At 33.9% G+C, this 25,658-nt stretch overlaps 1 protein-coding gene across 6 annotated transcripts in view; it reads right to left on the bottom strand.

Annotated features, from left to right (window-relative positions):
- The window catches only part of LOC109085023 (KH domain-containing, RNA-binding, signal transduction-associated protein 2-like), a 60,614-nt gene extending 35,214 nt beyond the window's left edge, over positions 1-25,400 (bottom strand). For 2 of the 6 annotated variants that reach the window (XM_042768886.1, XM_042768890.1), the window contains exons 1-2: positions 25,093-25,394; positions 9,789-9,916 (exon numbers count right to left, since the gene is read on the bottom strand). In XM_042768886.1, coding sequence (XP_042624820.1) covers positions 9,789-9,916; positions 25,093-25,183 — 219 coding nt within the window. In that variant the 5' untranslated portion in view covers positions 25,184-25,394. Of the gene's footprint in view, positions 1-9,788; positions 9,917-25,092 lie in introns of all 6 variants that reach the window. The other 4 variants (XM_042768891.1, XM_042768887.1, XM_042768889.1 and 1 more) reach the window with 4 other exon arrangements.
- Positions 25,401-25,658: the final 258 nt, after the last annotated feature.

Raw genomic sequence — 25,658 nt, 5'->3', positions numbered from 1 at the left:
TTTTCACACATGAGTCCCGTTGACAGGGACCTTCACCTGCGCTTGGTGCTTTCTCATGTGCATTACATTGATTTCTCTATCAAAATCTATTCATAAGTCATTCAAGTCACTCAGACCACTAAACTCTTGATCAGTTTCATATTGGCACAATCACCAGACACATTTTATTGGCACAATCACCAGACACATTTTTCTTTCATTGAATACTGACAGTCATTCTATTGGAGACATTTCTGTTGATTCGTACAGTATGCTGTAACTAAACAATCAGCAGACAAAAAAGCATCTTCATCCATTGAGGGCCATGCAAACATAACTGTGTACTCTACAAAATTTTATTTATTTATTTATTTATAAGCAAATATAATAAATATTTTGTTGCTTTGCAAAAGCAAAGATGACACTGGTATGTTGGGTTGCTAGGCTAATTATAGTTACACATGCCTTTGTGGGGCAGTGTAGTACAGTAGATGTTGTCTACATCAGTTGCCATTAGGGCTGGGCAATATGGCCATAAATATATTATATTTTTTCCCATCTCATACAATATCATTATATATCACAATATTAATTTTCCATTAATGAGAAGGAAATACTTCCCACATGTTTGTCAGACCTTGAGAATTACTGTAAACATAACATGTTTGTTCACAAACTCCACAGAGTAAGGTACCTTTTAATTTAGGGCCCTATGAAATCTATTTTATTTTCCCTAAATTCTGTGTTTTCCATTGTATTTTTTCTGGATTCTGTGTTTTATGACTGAATACAAATTTGCCATCAAAAATGGTGTGTAATGAAATTACAAAATAAAATTATAACAATTGAGTCAGTCTTTTAAAATTGAATCAAATGAAAATATAACAGTTAATGTACAACAAAACATTGCATTTTATTTTTTGTGAAATAAGATGCTGCACAACAGAACTACATAAATTAAGACATGATCATTGATATGACACCTTTTATTGCACATTAATGTGAATGTCACTGGATAGCTCTCTCTAGGTATCACAGACCTTCCGTTTTTGCTGGAAATCATCCCCTATGCGATCATCAAGTGTCTAGCGTAATTCTTTGAGGTGTGATTTCAAGAATTTTGGAACTTAAAAATGGGCCAAAGACCAAATAAGGTTTAGAATTCCTGCTCTAAGACCAGCTTACTTGTACATTTAAACCTCATCAGAAAAAGTCTTAAGAGTTTAAAATCTGTCTCATACTCTTTAATGAATTCTGTACTTAATTCTGAATTTCATTTTGTGGTGCACAAAGAGTGCTGTTCTAGAACATTTCTCTTCTGCCATCCCAATCTCAACAGATTTGATGCAAATTGCTCCTCTATACTTATCTAATTCTTTGACTATTTTGTTTTTCATTCTGCATTACCTTATAATGACCAATACCTTATCTTACCTTATCTTATCTGTACTTTCAAAACTTATGGAGTATTTTTAGTTCTTTTCGTGGTCATAAAGAAAATACGAGACAGACCGCACCAGTGTGGGCTTCGACCCCAGGGGGTTAATGGTGCATATTCTTATCCTTCATGAAAGAACAACATACTAATCTATTTTTGGGGCATCTTATAACATCATCAAGAAATTGGAACAGGAGATCTTGAGGGACACAAGTACAATTTCAATCTGCTGCTAGTTTATCATGACTGAATATCCTCTACACATTCAGCGATTAAGAGATATTTAAGCACAATACACATGCTAACTTGTGTTATTTACAAATTTGGGCTCCAGACTATACCAATTAAATCTGGAATTATAGACTCTGCAGAAATAGTTAAAACAGCTCCACAGAATGTCATGCTGTTTAAATGACTATAATGTCTAGGGCCAATAAACTTCTAAATATCCTGAAGGCTGTTTCAGCAAAAATGGCACAAAACTCCTCAGGCTTCACAACAGAATGTGCTGCCAGCCAAAGCTGGCGAAGGGAACACTTAACATAACCATTAGTGGATTTAGGCTGTTTGCCTCTGTTTGAGTTGGAGGTTGAAATATAGCACCCTTGCCATAAGCTGTGAAACCAGATAAAAAGATCTGCAGATGAGGTTAGATGTCTACTGCCAGTGTAGCCAGCTGTGCTGCTAGTGAGGCCTAGCACTGGCTTTTTTCTGGGAACTAGGACTGTGAGAGATCTAATAATGACCAGGAGAAATGGCTTGGCTGCAGTCAATAGACATGAGAATGGTTTAAACAGTGGCAGTGCACTATGGTGTTAAATAGAGGTGGGAGTCAAAGGGCCAGTGCTGGCTGTTAGTGGAGGCTAATGAGCTAGGACAAAGAGGGAGAGCTTTGATACTGGCCAGCATTCACCATATATTATTATAGTTTTAACATCAAAATAAGCCAAAGGGCTTTCAGATAATGATTAAATAAATTATATTTGAAACAAAAACAAAAATAAAAAGAAAAAATAACAATATCACAACATTCATTCATTCATTCATTAATTCATAAATTAAAAATCTTAAAAAAACCATTATGCTTACCATGGTTGTATTTATTTGATCAAAAAACAAAAACAATAATATTATGAAATATTATTACACTTTAAAATAACAGTTTTCTATTTTAATATATTTTCAAATGTGATTTATGCTGATAACATTTTGCTGCTTTATATTTTTGTAGAAACTGTGATTTTTCAGGATTCTTTTGAGAAAAAAAAACCATTATTTTGAAACTGATTTTTTAACACTATAAATATTTTTTAATATTTGTTTGACTTTATATACTGTATGCCTGACTTTCTTTACAATATTGTAAACTGAGCAAAAATGTCAAATTAAATTAATATAAAACTGTAATGTTAAAGCCTTGAAACCTTTAACATGTCTTAACATTGACATTAATAGATATCTATAATACTAAAATACTAAATACTAAATAATAATATGTATTAATTGTAAAAACAACAAGAACAATAATGTTATTGTTGCTTTTATATGAATATTTAAGAATATTTGTTGTTGAAATGCATAAAATGAGAAAATGAGAAGCATATAAATAGAACGCATAACATGTTATCAGACTAAAAACGCATGTTCCAACATTCTGAACATTGTGTTCAGTGCAGCTCTAGGTAACAGCCTGAGGAAAAGTTGATGATGGATACCCTGCATTACAGAACCCATATTGAGCTCTGACACTCTGGGGCTGACAGCACAGATGCAGGGTAAACAAACAGCGCATTAAGACCATCTCAGAGTCAGGAGGCTGACAGGTTAAAGGACTGCTACCCATACAGATGAGAGGCATCTACTCTCTTCCCCAGACTATATTTCCCATGTTACTTTGGTGTCAGCTCTTAAAATGAAATGCCTTCCTGGAAAGGTTAAAAACTGGAAAGTCACACATTTCCAATTTTTACAATTTCAAAAATATTTGTTTGCTTACTTTGCTTAAGATTATGGCACCAACATCACAAATGAATGCCTTTCTGCAGGCTGCTTAGTGAGTGTGTTATCCCATGGGGTGTTGGTCATTTGAAACATACTGGGATAAGCCTTATAAACCGATTAGGAAAGAAGCCATATTCCCATAGGCTCAGTGTTTCTTTCCATGACTTTCCGTTTCTCCAAATCTTGAACCAACAACTGTGCACCACAAGAAAAACACATTATCTGAGCTCATGTTTACAATTTTATAAATAACCTTCCTCAAAACAAATAAAAGGTGCCTCAGCAGGCTTTTAATTTATTAAAAAGATACAACTTCCTCACTATTGTTGATTTCCCCCCCTACTGTGTACAGTTCGATTCTGAATCTGTTCAGGAGCTTATCTATGTTAAACACCTTTGACAAGGTTGGTCGGCCTTTGGGACTAGGGAATTCTTTAACAAGACAACAATTGGTTTATCTTTGTGTGCAGAGCTTGCCTACGCCCCATGTAAAGGTCATATAACTGGAGACAGATAAGCCACAATCTATGGGGACAACAACCACGGGTGGATTAGTTGTTTTTTCAGAAATATAAAGGCAAACCTTGTGGTAGATCTGTTTGAGTCTTTTCTTGTTGCTGGTTTTTAATGAAAGGTTTAGGTAAAGCTGGGTGATTACTACAATAAAACAGCACTGTGAATTCTGAATGCTACACTACAATGGTTTTATGAATATTTTCAAGATTCTTTGGCTAAACATAAATGCAATTCTTGCAGTCTAATGCTTAAAAATATGTTCCCATGCTTTAATTTCCTGCATGCCTGACTTTCTTTACAACACTTTAAATGATGAGCAATTAGATTAGATTAATGTAAAATTGTAATGTTAAAGCCTTGAAACCTTTTAAATCATTTAACATTGAGTCATATCTAATTTAGCATACATATAATAATAATAATAAAAATAATAACAATTATACATTATTATAAATATATTTGCTAAATTAGATTAGTCATTATATCTATCATTATTAGTAGATATGATCTTTTTTTTTTATAAATTCTTCATATAAATCTGAAAAAATTAAATAATACCTACTAATAATGATAGATATAATGTCTAATCCAATATATATATATATTCAATTTATATGATCTATTATTGATATTGATATTTTTATATTTTATATTCAATATATATATATATATTATCATAATATATATATATATTCAATTTATATGATCTATTATTGATATTGATATTTTTATATTTTACTATTTATATTTACTATTTTATATTTTATTAAAGTTCTATGATCAGCAAAATTTCTGACTTCAAGTATTTCTTTATATCATGATTTGACATGGGTCTGAAAAAGTGCAGCATAACAATCAGAAAATGGACTGAAAATATGGGCAGTGCAGCTACCGCCTCGATCCAGGTGCTGATGATGCAAGTTTTTTTGCATCATTGGCATGTGCTACTGGACATGTGTTTGTCAGTTTAATGTTCAGCCCAATGGAATCAGGTGAATGATAGCATATACTTCACACCATTTTGATTCATCAGTGTGCACTGCAACAAAACAAGCTTAGCGTCTACTATGCCTCTAATGAGTCTCTGCACAAACAGATGTACCCATAGGACATTTGCTAAGTCTTAATTAGAATCCTCTGACAAATCAGAATCCAAGATGCTCTGGCTACCTTGTAAACCCGTGCAAACTCAATGAATTACACTACCTTGTAAAGCAAAACATCCCACATATTTACGGAAATGTCCCTTTTTTGAATACTGTTGATCAAAATAACACCATCCCCTATGGAAAGAAACCCATAGACAATAAAACAAATTTGCAGCATTGCTCAGATGTGCAGAAACGGCCTTTGATAGACTGCCCAAATCCATCTCTTAAATCTAAATACAGTGGTTTCCATGGCGACCATGTCTTTGACTTTACTAGATGGTGGTGCAGGTACTCCATTCATCTCTTGGCTCTCCTTTTGGTCTATAGTGTGACGCTTTCTTGATTTCTATCAGTTCCCATAGGTTTCTGAGGTCTGTGTCAGCAGGGACTATATTTCATTGCAAACCACTGACTATGCTTCACTTTAAGTTATGGTAAATCAAACCATTTATTTGCATAGAGATAAGAGAAACTGATGAAAAAAAATGAAAATACAGTGAAATTTTGTGATGTCACAATGCAATATATACAGATCTGTGCAAAGAGATCTAATGAAATAGAGTTGCAGAGGAAATACAAGCCAGGATTAAAATATCCGGTGATTCAACATTTGGTGGACACTGTCCAAAACACATCAACTAAGCATATTTGCTAAGTTTTTAATGCAGTAGCAGAAACTGGATTCCCAACAAGATGTAGGGGAGACCAGGAGCAATTTAACAAACTAAATGTCCTCAATGATGAGCGATGACACCTTATATACTCAACAAAGTTCTCTCTCTAACTGAGAAAAAAAAAAGTGTTCATGTTATGAATTTGTAAATTTTACACTGTAAAACTGAACAATGAAATGAGTTAAGTCACTTAAACATTACAGAATGTTCATTGTAATTAATAGAAAAAGTTACATGAACTGAATAACTGTTTACATTAAGTATTATTCCCAGTATGCTTTGTGTCAGACTGTATAAGGAGAATAAAATGTTAAAATGAAGTGTTATTTTGTGTTAGATTAATATAGGGAGAGAGTGTTAATGTGTTAGTGTTAAATGTTCTGTTATACTGGGATTTTAGGGGTTTCCATTATTTTGTAGTTTTCCGGGGGTTAACATTGTGGTGAAGACTATATCCTGTGATTAAGTGATAACACAAAAGACTACAGTATATATACTTTAATCAGCAAAGTGCAAAATCACACAAAATAAATAAATAAATAATCTTGATGGAGCCAAGTTGTACAAGTTGTTATAGTGCCTCTGATTTATGTCATAAATTCATAAGTGCATAAAGGGGATTGTTACACTAATAGGCTGCAACAAAACACAGACTTAAAAACACAGAAAAGAAACAGCATTCTTAAAATTAATGAAGTCTTTGTTCCCCTGTCTTCTGTAACCTTGCAGATTCAGCACAGAGGAGCCATTGAACCTAATATTCACTGAATAAATGAATTTAAACAGAGTCTGCTGTCAGTGCCACTGTAAATACATTTAACTTTTCATATTTCATTTCATATAAAGAAAGTGCTCTGTGAAAATTTGAAGAAAAAATAAACATACCTTGAATGTATATTGAGCACATGCATAGCACAACATTGATGTGCAATTAATATCTTGTCATGAAAAACAAAGATATTCTAAGAAATGGGGCAACACATTAAAAGTCTCAATCTGAAACAATGCAGAGGAATACAGATTCAGAACAAGGAATTCATGTCAAGGTCAATATATACATTAGAACAGACAGTCAAAAGATACATAACAAACTGCCATTGAAAGTCCACAAAGGCCTATTCTTAATTATAAATACATAAACTAAAGTTAGCCTAATAATGAAAGGATCAAAGAAACCAAGATCGACTCCAGCTCAGTTATTCTGAGCTGCAGCCGAGATACTTTTCCTTGGAAACAGTCTCATCAAGCATGAATAGACAAAACTCTGAGACAGAGCTGTCGTCACACACAGATTAATTAACTTCACATAGATAAATCCTGGGGGTTTGTAACAGAAAGCATAACATAAAGTCTAGACTCTGTAAGCTATTATCTGTTCTGGTCCAGAAGTTCATTGATCAACTGATGTTAAGGTATAACATCAGTGGTTTCTAAGCGTTAAACTAACATTCATTGATTCATTCATTTATTTAAAAAATCCTATAAAACCCTAAAAAAAATTGTATAAATGACCTGCTATAAATTAATTTAGCATCACAACAACAATATAAAATATTCAATCTGAGACTTGCTCAAGATTACATTTAAGTTTTTTTTTAACTATAAGTGCATTTTATGAATAACTTTAAGTAAATTAAATGACTGCAAAGGTAATCTAAAATAAAAATTATGAAAAATAAGTATGAAAAGTCAAATACAGACATTTCAACCAATACTGATAATCATGATCAATATGGTACCAATATAATGTGCATCATTATTTTTTTTTATTATTATCCTCTCTCACCTAGACTCTTCACTCCAAAACCTGGTTCAGTCTGCAGTTACAGAAAGAAATCCTTCAATTCTAAGGTTTGGCAAGTTATAGTGCATAAATGCATAAGAGACTAATAGGATATAGGCCAAACAATACATGAATAAATTGACGTGTGTCCACTAGAGCGTTTTTGGCCAGCCAGCGGACAAAATGCCTGGTGCTCTTCTGAAAATGACCAGCTGTTGGTGCTTGAGAGAGCCTTGGAGGCACTCCATTTTTCTGAAGTGACGCGTTGTTTGCTATAATTTGGAATATTCACGGCAGTAACATGTTAAGAGTATCTTATTTTAAAGAATAATACTGAATATAAAAATGCAGTCTCTATTGTTGTGTTGTACAAGTATGATGGTTGGCCAATGTAGTGTTTGTACTGTCCCTCCTCCACTGTGATTGGATGGCTGTGTAAAAGGGACAGTGACGAGCTCTGCGTTTTACCCAAAGTTAAAAAAAGAAGGGCAAATGAACTCGTTAAATATCAATATAATACATAGTGCATAAAAATTGTCATACAGTATCATCAGTTTGTCTAAAAGAATGCAGAACCTTGAATGTTGAATGTTTTATGCACCATTTACACGTGGTAGGGAGCAGGTGTACATTTCTTTTGTACCGATCTAACATTTTCAAAATATTTTCATGGAATCCGAAAATTTACGTCAGAACGACTTTCCGAATGATTTACATAAAAATTTGTTCTGCTCGTGTTTCATGAATGAGGCCCATTGACTCTATTTTGTGCAGTCATGTTTTGTAACAATACTATTTCTTGCACCTGAAAAATATTATTTAAAAATATTAACTCACAAAAATACATCTTTTATATGCTTATACTTGGGGAGGGGGGGTGGGGTATACCCCCTCATACCCTCTTACATCTTAGTACCAAAAACAATATGATTAAATAAAATCTCTGAAAATTACATGATCTTCACTTAATATTATTCAGTCCAATGACATTATACAGATATTTGTCACGTTCCTGGAATATCACAAGAGAACTTTGCCATGGAATTACCATAACTAAAAAGCAGCCAAGATCCTGAGGAAAGAGGGATTTGGGAAAACAAAAATCCATTGTTACAACTCGAACAAGACATGTAAAATCTAAACCTAAGGCATGTTCTTTGTACTCTTTTTCAACAGCACAAATCTACTAAACCCATCAAACAGTCTGCACATTTTAGTACTCCAGGGATTCATTTCCTAAAGCAGAAACAGTAAAAAATGAGGGAGCATATAAGAAGCCCAGAAGCTTTATGGATCCGTCTTGTGTGATGCTCATGGGATTTTTTTCCCACTCATTTTCAAAGCATCATTTTAAAGCAGCACAATGCTGAATAAAAGAGTGCCGCATGCACCAAACGTGATAACGACAGAGTAGTCTGAAATAAATAACCAGTCACCTGAAATAAAAACACTGCATCAGAACATGCTTCTAAAATAAAGCACTGTTACTGACAAAAACATGATGTGTGATATTGTTTAACATGATATTTTTTCCAGTTGATTCAAACCAGGCTGTTCTGGCTCTCTAATGACTGAATCACTATAATCAAACTATCAGCAGGAATCAAACATAAGCACCCAGCACCAAGTATGCTACATCTCTCGTTTTATGCCACTTTTAAAGACTTTAGTTATCTGTGAATAAAACTGATCAACATAAAAAATACGAGAGCTACCAAGTTGAAGCCCCACAGAAAGATTAATCAACCAGCAGACAATAACATGATTCAAAACATGATACATGTTGCTAAATAAAATGGTTTTATGCCTCTATTGGTGCTGAGAAGCTAAAATTTACTACCAGATCCATGAGAGGTCAGCTGGTAAAATGCAAAAAAAAAAAAAAAGATGAGGGAAAAAAACAAGAATAATTTCCTGATTCTGAAATGAGGCAGAATAATGTTTGAACAGGAAGAAACAGATGTGGCGTGTCTGCTACCCTGAGAGAGCCAGGAACCTTTTCAGCTAGGACAGAAATATAAGGTGTAAATAACAGCAGATCTGCAGTGCAGCACAAATCAGAGTCTGACACCATCTAGTTTGCTCCTGCCAGATACAGAACATATTAAGTCATTGCCACAAGCACACCAATCACATAAAACTGATGAATTGCTTTTGATCCTCTCTGATCTCCACATGAATACAACGTTGATTTGGCCAGCACGTCATCACCACTTTGTATGTTGTATGAAGCACTGAGGCCTTACCTTAGGATACTGCTGCACCGGGATCAGCACGCGCTCTGACAGTTTGATGTTTTTGTTGCTGATGATATCCAAGTATTTCTTCACCTCGCCATCTTTTCTCAACTCGTCTCCTTCAAACTTTTCGATCTCTGAATGAAAGCAAAAAAAATAGCTCGGGTCAAATAATGTCACAAATTCCAGCTCAGAATATTAGGAAAAACTCAACAAAATGCTTTCAGATCTTTTTAGCTTCCGGTGGCACGTTTATTAACAGCAATTAAATAAATACTCCACGTAGAAAGTAACTTGTCGCCGTAAGCCTGCTAAGCCCTTATTCGCATGACAAACACAAATTGAAAAGCTGCTGCGCAAAACTGTAATATTTTGTGCTTGAGGAATTTTATGGTGCTTTTGAGAAGACACAACATCTTAGCAGCACACAAACACATAAAGGGGCTTGAAATGAAGCTGTCACCTGGGTTCCTCCAGGGATCCCCTTCTGTCACTGCTAAATTAATGCTCAGCAGAATTGAGAATTATGAACCTGTGCATCTCGTGTAAAACATGGAGCGGGAAAAGAAGGGAAGGGAAGTCAGCAGGTGAAGGGAGACCATTATTTTTCAACTCTCCTCTGGAGAGACTCTCAGCTGCTTAGAACTGCAAAAAAACATATTGTCTCATTCTAACTTCTATACTGTATGTAGGAAGGAGCATCTTGGATTTCATCCCAGTGTCTTTTTAATTTTTAAGACCTGTAGACCCAAAGCGTGTTTGTTTTAATGATAGCTTAGTGTGGTGGTCTTTGTGAATACAACATACTGTAGGTTGTCTGCTGCTATATGGCCCCTTATGTATTTAAAATGAAACTCTCTCTCTGTATATTTCCTCTCTAATGATCCCCTCTGTTTTCTAAATAGGCCGATTATTGTTTATTATCAAAGCTTTGTAATAAACAGCTAGAAAGCAATTATTTGGTGTTTTAATCAGCTGGAATTATATGTAACAACAGAGGATAAAACCACTTAAAAAAAATAAAAGTTACTTCTGCAGTTATTTTGAACCAGCTGGTCTCAAGGTGATTTTAAGAGGATGTATGAAGTCAGTTCAAACCAGTAGTTATTCACCAAAGACAATAGTTATTAGGAAAAAATTCAAATACATATGATCACAGTTTACATCTTGATTTTATGTTTATTTTTAGCCTTTTATTATTAAAAAAAGATTAATCTACATATGCCCCCTTGGAATCCTGCTGATGCCTTCTAGTGGGCCCCAGCCCCCTGGGTGAGATCACCTGCTTTAAACCTAACAAACCTATTTTGCTTGAAAATCTATCTAGCGATAACAGCCCTATGGTTGAGTTCAGATGCCGACTGAGGTGATGCATGAACTGGAGAGTTACAGAGGTCTTGCGTCATCGTGTGACCTTCAGAATGACACTTACACTCAGGTGGGTGCAAGCAATTAATGGTAAAGACATCTGCAAAATAACAACAGCAAGAAAAGGTGAAATTTCTATCAAAAATTTCTATCACAACTTCTATCAAAAAAGTAAGCAATGCTCTATGTAAAAGTCACCTGATCGTGATTAAATCTTTTTTTGTACTGGGGATGCTGTTCTTCCTGTCATCTTGCCCTTTCCTCTGGCTGAAAGGTATGAAAGAAACCAAACCAGGCTGAAAATGAGACACTTTTGCAAAGGGAGATCTATAAATTAGGCATGCTAAAAATGATTTTACGGAGAGTGGCTACATACATCCTGAATTAATATTTGTTTCTCCATAAACTGTAACATAGGAATGTGAGGAAAGTATAATCACTTTGTTCTCTTGCTTATGAAAATATGTAAATTCATTTGAAATATGAAAAATACTTCTCAGTATTGCAATCCCCTGGTAACAGACTCTTCTGTGTTCTATGCATTTAATGCTATTTTATTTGCCTGGAAAAGATTTGATCAGAATTCACAGCAGCTGTTTTTCTTTTGACTTTTTGCAAAATCAAACAAATTCAACATAAAAAAGAGCGCTGTAAGACCTCTTTGTTTTCAGATTTCATTGATTTTGGATGGCCCTAAACACAATGAAAGCATCTCTTGAGTATGCTATGCAAGCCTGACAATGCTAACTAACAAAAGTCTCTGGGTGCTATTTAGGAGCTGCTGATCTGAACTTATTGAGTGAGTAAAAGACCAAAAAGTCCACAAATGGGCTTTTAGTTGATACGTATAACAATTCCAAGGGTGAGTGGCTCTGTGGAATGAGTATCGCAGCATAATAGGGAAGATTCAGGCTTAAATTCTGCCCTGGATTCTTTTTCAGACATCTGTTGTTATGCCTTTGCATAAAACACTGTAGCCCAGCTTGTTTAAGGAGTGCCCTACACGGTTACTGATGCAGAAACAATTGATTGGTCAAAGTATTAAAAAATAAATAAATAAATAAACTGATCTATCAAAAAGCATTAAAATATGTTCACTGCACTATTTGATCATTTTGAAATTTTGTACTCTTGACAATACAATAAGCAGAATTGTATTGTCCCCAAAAAAAAAAAAAAAAAACAGGTGGATATGGCTTTTAAGAATATTATTTGGAGTGCCACAGTATTGTTTCCTGATATATATAATACATTTTACACCACCTGATCCACCTTTTCTAACAATCCATCAAAAAGACATAACCGTACTGAACTCTGAAGGCTCACAGTCTCTCTGAAGATAACATCTTGCTGACTGGAAAATGAATCTTTAACTGAAAATGACATTCACATTGTAAAACACATCAATCTAACCTCTTGATCAGTACACAATGCCAGCGGTTCTCAATTCCAGTCCTCCCTGCACTGCAAATTTTGCATGTCTCTTTTTGTTAACACACCTGATTCAGATAATCAGCTCGTTAGAAGTGAGCTCCGTGCATGAACTGTGTTCCCATTGACATGGTCCCTACACAGTGTTCATTACTCCCTACTCCCTGAGCAGGGGAAATCTGTTGAAATTTACCTCACTTCGGAACATTCATTCACGGATTTGCGCTGCGCAACGTCTTCACACTAGGGGTGTCACAGTATACAGGTATTGACGATAACCGTGATATTCAAAGCAACAATTATCGATATCGTGTTAATTTAGTGTGTGACGATATACCGCAATATTTAAAATGGACAGTTTTCTTATACCACATGTAACACTGTCACACAAGAAGAAGACGCAGCGCTCACAGCTACTCCGAGGAGAGCCGTGTTCAGCAGAGTAAGCTGTCATTATTTTATTAGTCATAGAATGGGAAACGTTATATTAACCTGTTAATAGTGGTTATGCATTATTAAAATCACAAGTTGTGTTTGTAAACATTAATGCACTGTGAACTAACATGAACAATGAGCGCCTCTATTTTTATTAATGATGCAAAATTTAATCCAATTCAGACGGTCAAGGTGTAATAATATGTAAATTTATTAAAAAGAATATAGAGAAGAGAAACCACAAATCATAACTTGGAAATAAAGTTCTGGATAATAATAACAACCTTCAAATATAGAAAATGTAAATCCAATGTTAGTGCATTTTTTAATAACAATCCATTTATGATGGACTGAACCCAACTAGTATTAATCAAAACATTAGTAAAATTGTAAGTAAAACATAAACAGTTATTTGTTTTAAATCAAAAATACCAAAGTATTAAGTATTAAAATATTAAAGTATCAAAATATCAAAGTATCTGAATTTCAAGGTATCTGAATTTGAATAAAAACCTGTAAGAGTTCTAAGTCTGAGTCTAAGAGTTGTCGAGTGAAGCCAAAGAAGAGGAAGTGAGCTGAAAAGATAGAGACCAGAGTCTCAGAAAGTCAAAAACCCTACTTTATTTTGCAGAGTCTATCTTATATACTGTTGTTCCAGACATAAGTCATCATCTGGCTATCACTAATAACACCTGACCTTTAAAAATAGTCTAGTCAATGTCTCGATTTTGGACTTCTTCCTCATTTAGATTCAAAGTATCATATTGATAATTCTAAGAAATATTGATACAAAAAAACAATACATGCAGTTCAACTTCATATGCAAAACAGACTCAGCTGACTACGCAGTTAGAAATACTGTGAAATTACATATGAAATATACCATAAAGTTTACCAAAAACATTTTTTTATATAAAAATGAAACCTGTTAATATATATATATATATATATATATGAGACAGATCCTTACCATGAAATATTAATTTTTAACTTTTGAAATGAAACTTATCGTTATGAATAGAACACATTTTGAGTACGTGACTTCTCAGAATCTCTCAACAACACTTGGGTTTAATTTAAATACGTAGACTTCTTCTCAGAATCTCTATCACCATGTGGATTTCTTAGAATCTCCACACACCAATTAACATTAACAAATATTAATAAATTGTGTAATAAATGTATTGTTCATTGTTCATTCATGTTAGTTAATACATTAATGTTAACAAATGACATCTTATTGTAAAGTGTTACCATTAATATTTATTCATCATACAGTTGAACTTGACAGTATTTTCTCTCTTGTTATTTTATAGGAGCTTCAAAGAAGACGGAGAAAGCCCGAGTCTTGTTAAATTTAAAATTAAATTAAATTAAATTAAATTAAATTTAAATTTATGCATTTAGCAGACGCTTTTATCCAAAGCTACTTACAGTGCATTCAGGCTATCAATTTTTACCTATCATGTGTTCCCGGGGAATCGATCCCCCAACCTTGCGCTTCGTAACGCAATGCTCTACCACTTGAGCTACAGGAACTCTCTTGTGGCCTACATTTAAGAAAAACTCAATAAAAAATGAAAAAATTTTTGACTGATATCTTTTTCCACCCAAGGTTTCTATAGATATCACGATATATCGATATCGTGAATTCTTATGGCCACAATAACCGTGATATGAAAAATCTAATATCGTGACAGCCCTAGTACAGATAAAGGTGATGTATCTGTTACAGGATATGGAGGAGGCAGCTGTCAAAAGTGAGAGATGTAAATTAGTTTGGGCTAATTGTACATTACTCAAATCAGTCTTGTGTTTCTACCTCAGCAATATTTCTTAAGAACGAACCATGGGTAATAATCACAGTACCCTTCCCATTCAGAAAAGTAAACTCTGCAGGAATAGTACCTTTATTGTAATCAACCAGAACACATATTATCAGAGAACTGAGGCAATTAAAGGCCCTCTGTGATTGTTTTTTCCCATTTTATAACATAAATCCCACTTTGAAGGATATGCTTGATCTATAATAAAACCCAGTTTGGACATTTTCAATCTATGGAACACAGATAAAGGATTTAATACTAACTTTTTGGCAGCACTTTAACTACCTCAGCTTGTGAATTGTTGCCCTGCATGTACCCGAGGGAAACTTTTTTCAGTCTGCTGTACTACTTTTTTGTCTGCTACTCATTCATACTACTTCAGCAAGCAATGACCACCTTTATCAATTTTAGATGAAAGTTTATATTCTGGTTAAATTGTTATTATAATTCTTGCTTAGATTTCTAGAAATTAGACTTTCGGTTTAATCTTGTTAAGAAATCATGACACTTAAAGGTTATGGGTGATTCAGTGCTGTGTCTATATAGTACAAAGGCAATTTTTATATAATTGGTGCTATGTGACTAAAGAAAATTGAGAAAAAGGGCTATGGTGTTCCCAAGTTTTGCATCATTCATCTGACTGTAGCTGACAAATAAACTGGGTGCACGTAACATGGAGAACGAATACACATTGTTCATTTACATATAAATGGTCAAATTATGACACTGTTCTGATTAATATCAACATTCTTGTGCATGTAAATGCAATCAATGAGAAATTAATGTCAAAACACACAGACATACAATATCCACTAAACACATCATATTCAAAGAGTGATATTGTTATTTTTTAAAACGTTATACTTTGATTTGTTTGAATATGTCAATTTCCAAAACCATGATTTTACAATTGGCTTCATAATATTTGTCTCAGCTGAGTTTGGGAAACTCATTTCAGTAACTGAATATTAATATAGTTCCATCTTCTGCCGATCTCAACAAATATTACCCAGGTCTTTACTATTAGAAACCTTTCTCTTTTCATTTCCTTCCCCATCATACATCACCTTGCATCATGCATAACCCTAATTTACATTACTTAATTAACCTTAGTGGCCCAGCGGGAATGTAGATATTTTTTATAGTTTAGTCAGAGGTGATATTTCCACACTGTGCATCTCAAGACACTTAACCATTAAAACAGTATAATCTTCTACCCACAAAAAGTGTCAAATAAAAATGTATACCTTCAAATTGGTTCTTTAAAGTCAAATACACTGACATTAACACTGACATAAAGCATTTATATAACAGCAAAATGTGTTGTAATCGCTGAACAACAATTCAGAGTGAATAATAATGATTTTTCCTAGATGTTTCATAAGGGGCAGGAAAAGACATTAAATGCTAATGTTTAACCTCCACCGTAAAGAACGTCTTGTCTTGCTTCCTAATAAGAATAAAAGTGAGCCTGACGTGTGCTGCATTAGTCCCCTCACTCCTCTCTGATCTTCTAATAAGTGGGAAAGAAGATTCTCAGGTCTAGTATAGTTGATCGACAGAAGTCAGCACAGTTGGCACTTGCACCTTTCAGGGAGTGCCATATAACAAACTTATAGTTCCACTAAATGAATCAGTACAGTTTATATATTACAAATGGCTTTTTAAAAGTAATTAGCATGTAATCGATTTTTTTTTTTAAATATCAGAGATAGTAAACAGACCTGTTTACACAAGATCAAAGATTTTGTCAAATTTCTTAAATTTCTTACATGTACAATATGATAATTCATATATGTGTGTGTGTGTGTGTGTGTGTGGTTAATGTGATTGGTAACACTTTACAATAAGGTTCATTAGTTAAAATTAGTTAACTACTTTAGTTAATACGAACTAAGAATGAACAATACTTCTAGAGCGTTTATTAATCTTAGTTAATGTTAATTTCAGTATTTACTAATGCATTATTAAAATCAAAAGTTGTGATTGTTACCATTAGTTAATGCACTGGGAATTAACATGAACTAATGATGAACGACTGTATTTTCATTAACTAACATTAACAAAGATTAATAAATACTGTAAAAAAATTTTTTGTGGTTCTTGGTTCGTTCCTGTCAGTTAATACATTAGCTAACATAATGGAACCTTATTGTAAAGTATTATCATGTAATTGTATCTGTTTATATTATTTAATGGACATGAGCTGACATGAATTACCAATAAACAGATATATAATGTTAATAATATTTTTGGGGTTTTAAAGAACTCTTTTATGCTCACCAAGGCTGCGTTTATTTGATCAAAAATACAGTAAAACAGTTACATTGTGAAATTTTATTGCAATTTAAAATAATTTTACATTTGACTTTGGGCTGTCAAATCAATTATTCATGATTAATTGCGTCCAAAATAAAAGTTTGGTTACATAATATGTGTGTGTATTTATTTGAAAGTACTAAGTACTTAAGTATTTAAGAAATATTTCATATATGTATATACTGTATGTATGTGTGTGTGTGTGTGTGTGTGTGTGTGTGTGATGATTTAAATATAAATTATGTTAAAACTTAATTGTGTGTGTGTGTGTGTGTGTGTGTGTGTGTGATGATTTAAATATAAATTACATATTTCAGACAGCTCTAATTTGAACACATTTTAAAATGTGATTTATTCTTGTTATGGTAAAACTGAATTTTCTGAAGCTATTACTACATATTTTCAGTGTCGCATAATCCTTTTGAAACCATTCTAATATACAAATTTGGTGCTCAAGAAACAAATATTTCTATTATAAATGTTGGAAACAGTTGTGTTTTGGATTTGTTCAGGATTTATTTATGAAAAGAAAGTTTAAAAACAGCATTTATTTTAAATAGAAATCTTTCATAACATTATAAATTTCATTACTGTCACTTTTAAAAACAACAATCCCCAAACCTGTTTATTAAACATATATGTGTGCACATATTACTGAATGCCCTCTTCACTGTATTCATTCAGCTACTGACAGCTCACTAACAGTAACATGAAGACAAAAATGGCTTAAATCATTGTGACATGCTTTTTAGCAAATCTCTTTACTCCATTACATTTTAAATGGCTTCCCCAATCATAAGAAGATTTCTTAATTGAACTTTTGCCGGGGGGCTCATATTATGCATGAATAAGGAACTGAGAGTGTGCCTGTCATGCATTAAAAGGACGATATGATTTCTGCTCCAGCTTTGCTCAGTCTCCTTTCATACAGGGCTACAGATGAGCATAGAGAGGAGCAAAGGGACAGAGAGATAACTTGCTTTTAGATCCCACACATTTGCTTCACCTGTCTGAAGCATATACAAAAATGAAATCACACACTTATTTCAGTATCCATTTTGATATTTAGCCAAAATGCACATTTTACATTTGCCACATATTTAATATTGATGCAAATTATTCCAGGAGCACAAGGACAAGCCCGTTCAAATTTGCTGTCAGCCACCCCCCATTCTCATTGAAGAGTGGTATTTCATCAAGTCAACAAACATGCTTGCAAAGGAGTGCTACTCACTGCCTCTCACAGCAAGTGTATGGGCATCCCATTTTTAGAAGGTGTTGCTGTAACAGCAAGAAGAAAAGGAATCTGCCATCCAGCCAGAGAAACAAAGACACTTGGGATCTATTTGTTCCAGCTGGAAGTTCAGGAATAATATATGCAGTGCAGTTCACTGCTCGTAGCAAACACAAGTGACCTGTGCCAAAAACAAAAATATCCTGGTGGAATATATAAATGCAAAACCTGTCATAAATAACATTTAATGAGTTTTATAGCTAATACTGAAAAAGTATGTAACTCTAGTATAGAAATGAATCCAATGGTGAATAAAAAATGGAAAATTAAATATTTTCAGCCACTCTTTTATTTCTTTCCACCAACCGTGAACTGCACAGGATTGTGGGATATTACAGACAGCAAAGGATATACATCTGCACTGCTCCATGAACCAACTTGGATAAGGCACTGTTATGCGAACACTGGATTCAGATGTTCCTTGATGCCTTCCTACTTCTATACACTACCTAAGAAGGCGTCATTTTTTAGTTTTCACAACCATTAACTCGAGGAAGGCAACATGCTAAAGAATCATGAAGCTGAGGGGTTAATATACAGAGAGGTGGCTGGCACACAATCATTTGTTCCATCAGTTAGTCTAAGAGAAGAATATGAAAAAACAATAATAATAATAAAAAAAACTTCTACAGTCACACTTCTAGTAGCTCACGGCTAAACAAGGTTTTCCTGTGGCCTCCAATTGCTACAAAATATAGAAGTGACCTGGCACGTCCCGTATCATTATAACAGGGTATCAAGCCATCTATCAATTTCAGTTGTGGAACAACATCAACATATTTATCAAAATATTAATGTAGCTGGCATTAACCTATTAGCCTGCACATGATTACACAGTGATAGAGAGCTGTGGCTTGATAAGTTTTCAAATGGGAAGCTGTTAGGAACAGCTGATCCAATCAACATACCCATTTTAAATAGCTCACTCTCTACATACTAATGTCTGGAGGATTGCAGTAGCTGGTTTATCAAAGTGTGTGACTATGCAATCTGCAGGTCAAATTTATACTGCAGGACAACTAAATCAAGTTAAAAGACTGTTTATGAAAATGGAGACATATCATTAAACATTCATTCTATCTTGAGACACTGGCCTAATGATTCTGTTTTGTCAGGACAAGGTTACTGCCAGATCAAAATTTTGATCAACTGCATCCATTAGCACTAATTTAAGACATCTGGAAGCATATGACCTGTGTAGAATCTGAAAGATGTGTGTATTAAACCTCAAACATAACTAGATTGACTTGCAAATCCTGGTAAACTTGGACTGCAAACATTTCATAAACACTGTGTAATTTAAAGCAATGGTTTACAAACTGCTGGTTAGCAAGGTCCCATTAACCCCTCCTAGCATCCTTAAAAATGAGCCATGAGCAACAACCTCATTCCAAATCTATTACTACCAGTGTTGGGGAAAGTTAATTTTAAAAGTAATGCATTACAATATTGCGTTACACCCTAAAAAAGTAACTAATTACAGTATGTTACTTAGTTACTTTTTATAGAAAGTAATGTGTTACATTACTTTTGCATTACTTTCACTTTCACTACTTTTTAAATATGAGCAGGGCTTGACTGTTTTTAATATAAGAAGTTCTATTTATAGCAAATAAAAAAGCCCTTTTACACCAAAAAGTGTAATGAATAAACCTCAGGCTGAAGGAAAAGTAAATTCACATCTGTACAGTAGAATGCAGGAGAAGAAGGTTCAACACTCTTCAGCAATAAAAAACAATGAAGCACAATTGTTAGTTTATCTAAAGTCATTTTTGTTTATTAGTATGGTTGAACTGGATCATCAAAGGTCAGCAACAAAGACACTGGTTAATAAAATGGGATTAGATACATATGTGTTATTTAACATATTTCATTATTGCAGGTTTGCATCATATTCTGAGTTTTAATTCATTTTGATGAATACTAAATCAGTTTTTTTGTGAGTGGGATGAATTAATGCACATTCACATTTAGTCTAGAACTACAGTAACATCATGTTCACACAGCGTACTCAATGCCTCTGTACTTCTGATTTCTCCCAATATGGGGACAGGAGACTTGTCAGTCAATAAATGGTAAAATAAAGTAACTGGCGTTACTTTTTTGAAAAAGTAACTCAGACATTTTCTTGTAAATTAAAAAGTAATGCATCACTTTACTAGTTACTTGAAAAAAGTAATCTGATTACGCAACTCATGTTACTTGTAATGCGTTACCCCCAACACTGATTACTACCACTAAGTATTGCGTCAGCCGGGCAACTGCCATTGAGTTAAATGGGAACACATGACTTTCTCTAGATATTACATCCTGGTTATAATAGTGAAGGGTGATTAATTACTGAAATATGACACTTGTACTGTTTTATATATTTAAGGGTGTTGTGGTAGAATTTTCGCATCGGGCACAGCGATCCTTGAGAGTTATATTACTGTTAACTGATTAAACCACAATTTAATCACTAAAGCTGTGGAAATGCTGTAAAAGCAATTTTTTTTTCAACATTCTCTGATTTGAAAAAAAAAATGCTTTGTGTGCCGCTTTTCATTTGAGTCAACGTCTACCACAAACATCTGTCCAGCAATGAATGTCCAGCTATTTTAATCATATAAGAGCACTTTGATTTAAATGCTTCGTTTTCATTTCATTTCATCAGGGAGGAAATATTTCAGCAAAATCCTGCCTCATCTTTAACACCACCTTGTAATATCCATTCCAAAACTGTTGTTGCTAAACAGATTTTTTGCTGCCTTACTTTTTGTCCCTTTGAGAAAAAGAAGGCACATTTTAGAAAAATGGGCTCTAAAGTGGATGCAGTAGCAGTCTGTCCTTTCTAAAGTAAGTAGTTTGCATCAAGTCACCTCTATAAAAGCAATTCAGCAATGTGCTTTACAAAATCAAAATGACAGAATGGTATTTGAAGCTTCCTCTTTGTTCCCCTATGAGGAACAGCTTATTCCAGTTGGTGGTTCTCTGAAGTGGACTGTCTCACCTGAAAATCAAAAGCATCTGGATGGAGAAGATGAATAAACTTTAAACAGTCTCCTTCAGCCAAACTTACCCTATCTATTCTGAGACAAACCTGTCAACTCATTTTGCTTATATCCAATATCGAAATGTAATATATGACATATTTTCACATAATATACATTCTCTGGGTAGAAGAAGATAGAAGTTCATAACATATATAAAACTATGTATGTGTCTACTTTATATTTTACTTGTATATGCAACTTTATTAAAAACACAAGTAGCCCTATAAATACAGAAAATACAAATATATACAAAATATCTGTATGTTAATATATGTTTTTATAATAATACATGTCTATCTTTTATATTAACTTATATAATATCAACATATATTGATGAGTTTTAGGATGGATATACATATACATGACATGCATGTCCAAAAATGTTTTACATATACATAAACAAACATATTTGTATGGGCTAGATATACATGTTAATATATGAACTTGTTCCAATTTCTAATATGTTTCATATATGTTTTTACTTTTATATGACAATATATGTCATATATGGAAATTGAACATATTTATGTATATTACAGTTTCGTACAAGATCACTTGTATATCATAAAATTTCATGAACTTAAAAAAGACCTACTGTAATTAATACCAATATACAGACTAAATGAAAAAATAATAATTTCCTATTTTTTTATTAGCTGTACAATTTAAGAAATTATTCAAAATTATTCAGACACCAGATATAATTTTTAATATTTTTTTTTTTACTAGTGGGTGCAGGACACTATAGTTCATTTATATAAGTGAGGGTAGCAAAATAAAGTAAACTGTGACATATTATACCCAAAAATTCCTCATACAGTGGACTACCAGTAAAACTGATGAAAATTTGGGACCAAAAACTATTCAGACACTTTGACCTGACCACGTTTTGCTTAATTGTTATCGGATATTATCAAGATGAATTTGTTCTGACACAGTTCTTGTCATATTTTATTACCATTTTCTAAGCTTTAGGGAACTGTGATAATGTGTGAAATGTTGAAGGTGTCTGAATAAATTTTGGTTTGACTGTAAATGATCCTCTAGCCGTTGCTTTGCTGCACTAAAATATGTAAGTATATCACTTCTTTTTTGACATTTAAAAATCCTGAAATAAGCTATTCCGATCATTTGTGCATGTTCTTTCACAGTGCACATGAATTGTGCAGTTTCAGAGAAGTCTAGATATTAGAGTTACGCAGCAGGCACGGGCCATTAGCTAAAGTGCTTAGTCGTCAGTTGTTTCCAGGCCACCTGGTGTTTAGGATAAGTTGCACTTGTATTGATCGCTGTTGTAATATTAATCACTTCCCTCTTAAAGTGTGACAAAATCTGTACCAAAATAACTAAGCTGTGGGAGACTCTTTGCCTGAACTCTCCTTAAACCCAGAAACTTTGAGAGCGAAAGCATTTGATTCAAATTCCCTTAATATCCCAAAATGTACAGCAAACATAACAGTGTAGAGTTTTAAATCTTTAACAAGAAAACACATATCAAAGTGTTCCCTGAGCATGGGCCAGAGTCATTTCCTGTCCAGATTGAAGTCAGGTGTACTGTTCACTGGCCCTAAAGCTGCATGCAGTACCAGGAGGCCTGACTATCATTCTGAAATAAATAAAATATGTGCTTAAATAAACACTGGAAGGGTACCAGTGGCTGAGCATGAAATTTAACAAACCACAAGGTTTGCTTTTTTTAATCCTTGCCAGTAATGATACATTCTTCATAATGTGCTACCAAGGTGAGAGATGATAAAGTTGATCATTTTTATTTCTTTCATTATTTCTGAATAAATTACTTTATAATGATGTAGCTAGGCTAATGATATAACAATGAAACATGACAATAGCTAAATATTACAAAGATAATCAGATTCAAATAAATACAAAAACAACACTTTTTTTCTACATGTCTTGGGGGAAGCACTAAAATTTTATCCTTTTAAGACAGTAGGTGTCTACTTATAAGTATGACCCACAGCAAAGTATCTTCACTAGACTTCTACTAATTACCATTAATTCCAGTTCAATAAGCCTTTTTGTGCAGAGGCAAAATATTCAGACTGAATAGCGGTGACGTAAGGTATGTGCAGACTTTCATAACCATGGCCAATTTAGTTCATTTGAAAGATAGCATAAAAATGACTTAATATCCCTTTTGTGGAGAGTTGTGCTATCTCGATTTTGGTTTTAAGATTATGACTAATTAGCATTAATAGTGATTAATGTTTTAATGTAAATTAATGTTGCAAATTATTTACAATTAAAAAAAATGTTTACTGTTATTTAAAATTTCCTTATAACCTGGACCAGTTACAACTGTTGTCATTTAATTATATGCATGCTTATTCAACAGCACACACCCCACTGTGCTCCCCTGCACTCGAGATAATCTGAGCCAGTGTGAGTACTTTGTAATAGCTGTAATTGCCACACAAATACCTGATGAGTTGTCAAGGACTGCTTTTATCTTATCCCAACTATAATAACTTCAAATCATATGCAATGCTACCATGTAAGGATGTCCTTATAACCTCACACAAATGAACACTGGGGTAGGCAATGAAATATTGATGCTCTCTGTGCTGAACATTAAATCAACAGCAGCATATACAGGCTATAACCTAAAATTGTAAGTTATTCTTTTTATACATGTTCATATGGCAAAACGTGCTTTCTAGTGATAAAAGTTTGATTAAAATTAGTAATAGGCTTGCTAGCCAAAATTCGTAGCCAAAGTAGGTGACCATAACAACAGAACGCTGCTCGCAAGTTTTCCATTGCGATAAGATTCAGGGTGCTGTGCAAGTTCTGTTGTTACTGTATGCATGACTTGTACATAACCTGTATCACAAAAACTAGTGTTCTGTTTAAATTGTATTTTAGATAAGTGACGTCTAGCTAACTATACAATACTAAATCGATAAGTTCGCGAGACGAACGTCGACAGTTTATGCTACGAAATTACTTTTATATTTAATAATTTTACATTTTATTTATTTAGAAAAGGATTAAATTGCTTTAAAATACCCTTAAAGTTATGGTATAATTAACAAATTGCTTAACCTATTAAATGAAACCGAATGAAAGATACATGTAGGCCTATCATTTGAATTTATTAGATCAAATGCATAAAATAAATCAGTATTACGAACAGGCTACATTAGGTTTCACTGTATGAATGCCGTACTGTACGATTCGGTAGGCTAATTCGAAATGATTTATGTGATTATGGTAAGCAAGCACGTTAACTTTTTCGGACGAACTTAAGAAGAGCCACCTAATATTTTTTATTGTTGTTAAATTCTTTTTTGAATTCCGTTCACTGGTTACAAGTTGAGCACAGTCCCAATCACTGGAAAAGACGACCTTACATGCAAAAATTATTTATAAAGACCAAACCCGCCTGTGCACGATCCCCTCATTTTACAAATGATCACCTTAAAACATAATAAATTATAAACGCCTGATACGCATGATACATGCTTCAAGAACAGATATTTATCTGTATCAAACATGATTAATATAACGGCACAAACATGCACCTCAGCGACGCCACACCAAACAGGAGCCTGAATATGATGGCAGAAGAAAACATAGTTTACCTTCAGCGAGAAGGCGCATCGCGTGCACGAACGACGGGTCCAAGCTCTCCTTCTCGGCAACGAGCTCTGGCAGGTACTTTTCCTGATCCATCACTGGATTCCTCTCCTGGAGTGCACCACGAGTGCAGGTGAGACGACCAAAGTGGTGAAAAATGGAATGGGTGTGTGGATGTTGCGTTTAAATAGACTGCGTAATATCGGGGAGGGATCGTGTGGTTTTCGCGCACAACGTGGAAGATATCAATGCATTGTACCCATGTCCTCGAGTCTCTGATGTAAAACCTCCCACCTCAGACTCCGAATCTGTTCTCTCACTCCGCCCATCTATATCTGGATTGGTCATGGCAGAGAGCAAACTGCATGCAAATGTCAGATATTGTCTATATGATTGAACAGGGGACATTCTGAGACCCCACTGCTGATCTGTCACCCCTGTCCATGGTTCTGAACACCTAATCTTCATTCTAAATCTATTGTTTTGTACTCTCTGACAAGTAACCTTGGATTTCCTTTGCATGTTTGCTTTGGAAATACATCAGACAGCAAACATTGCATTTTTGTGACAG

Source organism: Cyprinus carpio, chromosome A13 (assembly GCF_018340385.1).
Source record: "Cyprinus carpio isolate SPL01 chromosome A13, ASM1834038v1, whole genome shotgun sequence".
Classification (NCBI taxonomy): Eukaryota; Metazoa; Chordata; class Actinopteri; order Cypriniformes; family Cyprinidae; genus Cyprinus; species Cyprinus carpio.
The sequence above is the reverse complement of the archived record's forward strand: the minus strand, read 5'-3'. Positions and strand labels throughout refer to the sequence as shown.